The sequence below is a fragment of the Gadus chalcogrammus genome, chromosome 20 (genome assembly GCF_026213295.1).
Source record: "Gadus chalcogrammus isolate NIFS_2021 chromosome 20, NIFS_Gcha_1.0, whole genome shotgun sequence".
Taxonomy (NCBI): Eukaryota; Metazoa; Chordata; class Actinopteri; order Gadiformes; family Gadidae; genus Gadus; species Gadus chalcogrammus.
Genome location: NC_079431.1, coordinates 12,117,564 through 12,119,223, shown reverse-complemented (window position 1 = coordinate 12,119,223; position 1,660 = coordinate 12,117,564). Strand labels below are relative to the sequence as shown.

At 53.6% G+C, this 1,660-nt stretch overlaps 1 protein-coding gene across 1 annotated transcript in view; it reads left to right on the top strand.

Moving 5' to 3' along the window:
* The first annotated feature begins 942 nt into the window (after positions 1 to 942).
* Positions 943 to 1,660, top strand: part of LOC130373767 (glutamate receptor ionotropic, NMDA 2D) — a 36,660-nt gene continuing 35,942 nt past the window's right edge. Inside the window, exon 1 of the mRNA XM_056580400.1 lies at positions 943 to 1,011. Coding sequence (XP_056436375.1) covers positions 943 to 1,011 — 69 coding nt within the window. The remainder of the gene's footprint in view (positions 1,012 to 1,660) is intronic.

Below are 1,660 nucleotides of genomic sequence, written 5' to 3'. Positions count from 1 at the left end.
TTACATTATAGATTGCTCTTGTCAGTGGATTGCTTCCTCAAAGAGGAGTATTAAACAAAAGAGGGAATTAGAGACAGTGCCCTCTATTCAAACGTTGACTCAAACCAAAAGATTAGTGAAGTACCAATGTATTTCTTAACAAGAATTCTTGGTTTTCATCTGAAAGGATAGACCGCCGAAATGTGCAAACATTTGTGTTTCACCAACAGAGCCAATTACAGTCAAATTGTTATAGCAATTTATCTGTGTGTGTGTGTGTGTGTGTGTGTGTGTGTGTACATGTATGTGTGTGATTGTGGGTTTATGTGTGTCAGGAGTGAAAGGGCAATTTGTGTCACAGTAAGCCCCCTCACCGTTGCATGCTTTTCATAGCTCAGATTACAGAATCATGTCTCTGATTGGAACCCATAACGAACGCGGGCGCGGGGGGGGGGGGGGGGGGGGGGATGGGGGGGGGGATGGGGGGGGGGGATGGGGGGGGGGTTGTGTGGTCGAGGGACATATTACATATTTTGACGGGAGCAGGGGAAGGAGGGGGGAGGGCGCCTGATCATAATTATCTCTGATTTTGGCGTCGCTTTGCCCTGCTCCGGCCAGACATAAGCAAGAATCTAAAGGAAGGACGTGGAGTGGGTAGAGGGTGGTGGTGATGGTGGGGTGGTGGGGTGGGGATGGGGGTCATGGTGCTGGAGGTGGAGGTGGAGGTGGATGTGGTGGTGGGGTGGTATTGGTGGTGGTGGTGGTGGTGGTGGTGGTGCAGGGGCTGGTAGTAGTGGTGGTGCTAGGGTTGGGGTGGAGGTGGTGGTGATGGTGCTGGGGTTGGGGCTAAAGTCGGTGCTGTAGGGGCTGGTAGTGGGAGTGTAGGAGGAGTTGGAGGTGGTGATGGGGATGTAGGGGCTCGTAGTGGGGGTGGAGGTGGTGGTGCTGGTTGTGGCGGTGGTGATGGCTGTTTTGGTGATGGTGGCGGTGGTAGTGGTGGTGGTGGGGGTGGCGGTAGTGGGGCTGCTGGGGGTACATAGAGCTGTACATGGTGTTCACCTTTCCAAGAAGGGTGTCTCTTACTGTTGCTGGGTGAGGGTGCACCATAAACACCTCGGCCTTGGTGAAACACAGCGAAGGGGCTAACAGCTAATGGCTAAGTGCGTGCTCAGCGCTGTAGCATACATCTCCATCGGCTGAGTGATATGATGGGGGGAAGTCATTCAGTAAACACTCCCGCTCCTCACCCCTCCTCCCTCCCCCACCACCTCTCCCCGCAACCATCACCACCGGAACCGCCATCACCACCACCATCTCCACCACCATCTCCACCACCACCTCCACCACAACAAGCACTACCATCAATACAACCACCATCACCAGCATCAAAAGCAGCCAGCACCACAATAACCACTTCCACCACCAGCACCAGCACCTGCCCCTCTCTCTCTCTCTCTCTCTCTCTCTCTCTCTCTCTCTCTCTCTCTCTCTCTCTCTCTCTCTCTTTCTCTCTCTCTCCTTCTCTTGGTCACTCTCTCTCTCTCTCTCTCTGTCTCTCTCTCTCTCTCTCTCTCTCTCTCTCTCTCTCTCTCTCTCTCTCTCTCTCTCTCTCTCCTTCACTTGGTCACTCTCTCTCTCTCTCTCTCTCTCTCTCTCTCTCTCTCTCTCTCTCTCTCTCTCT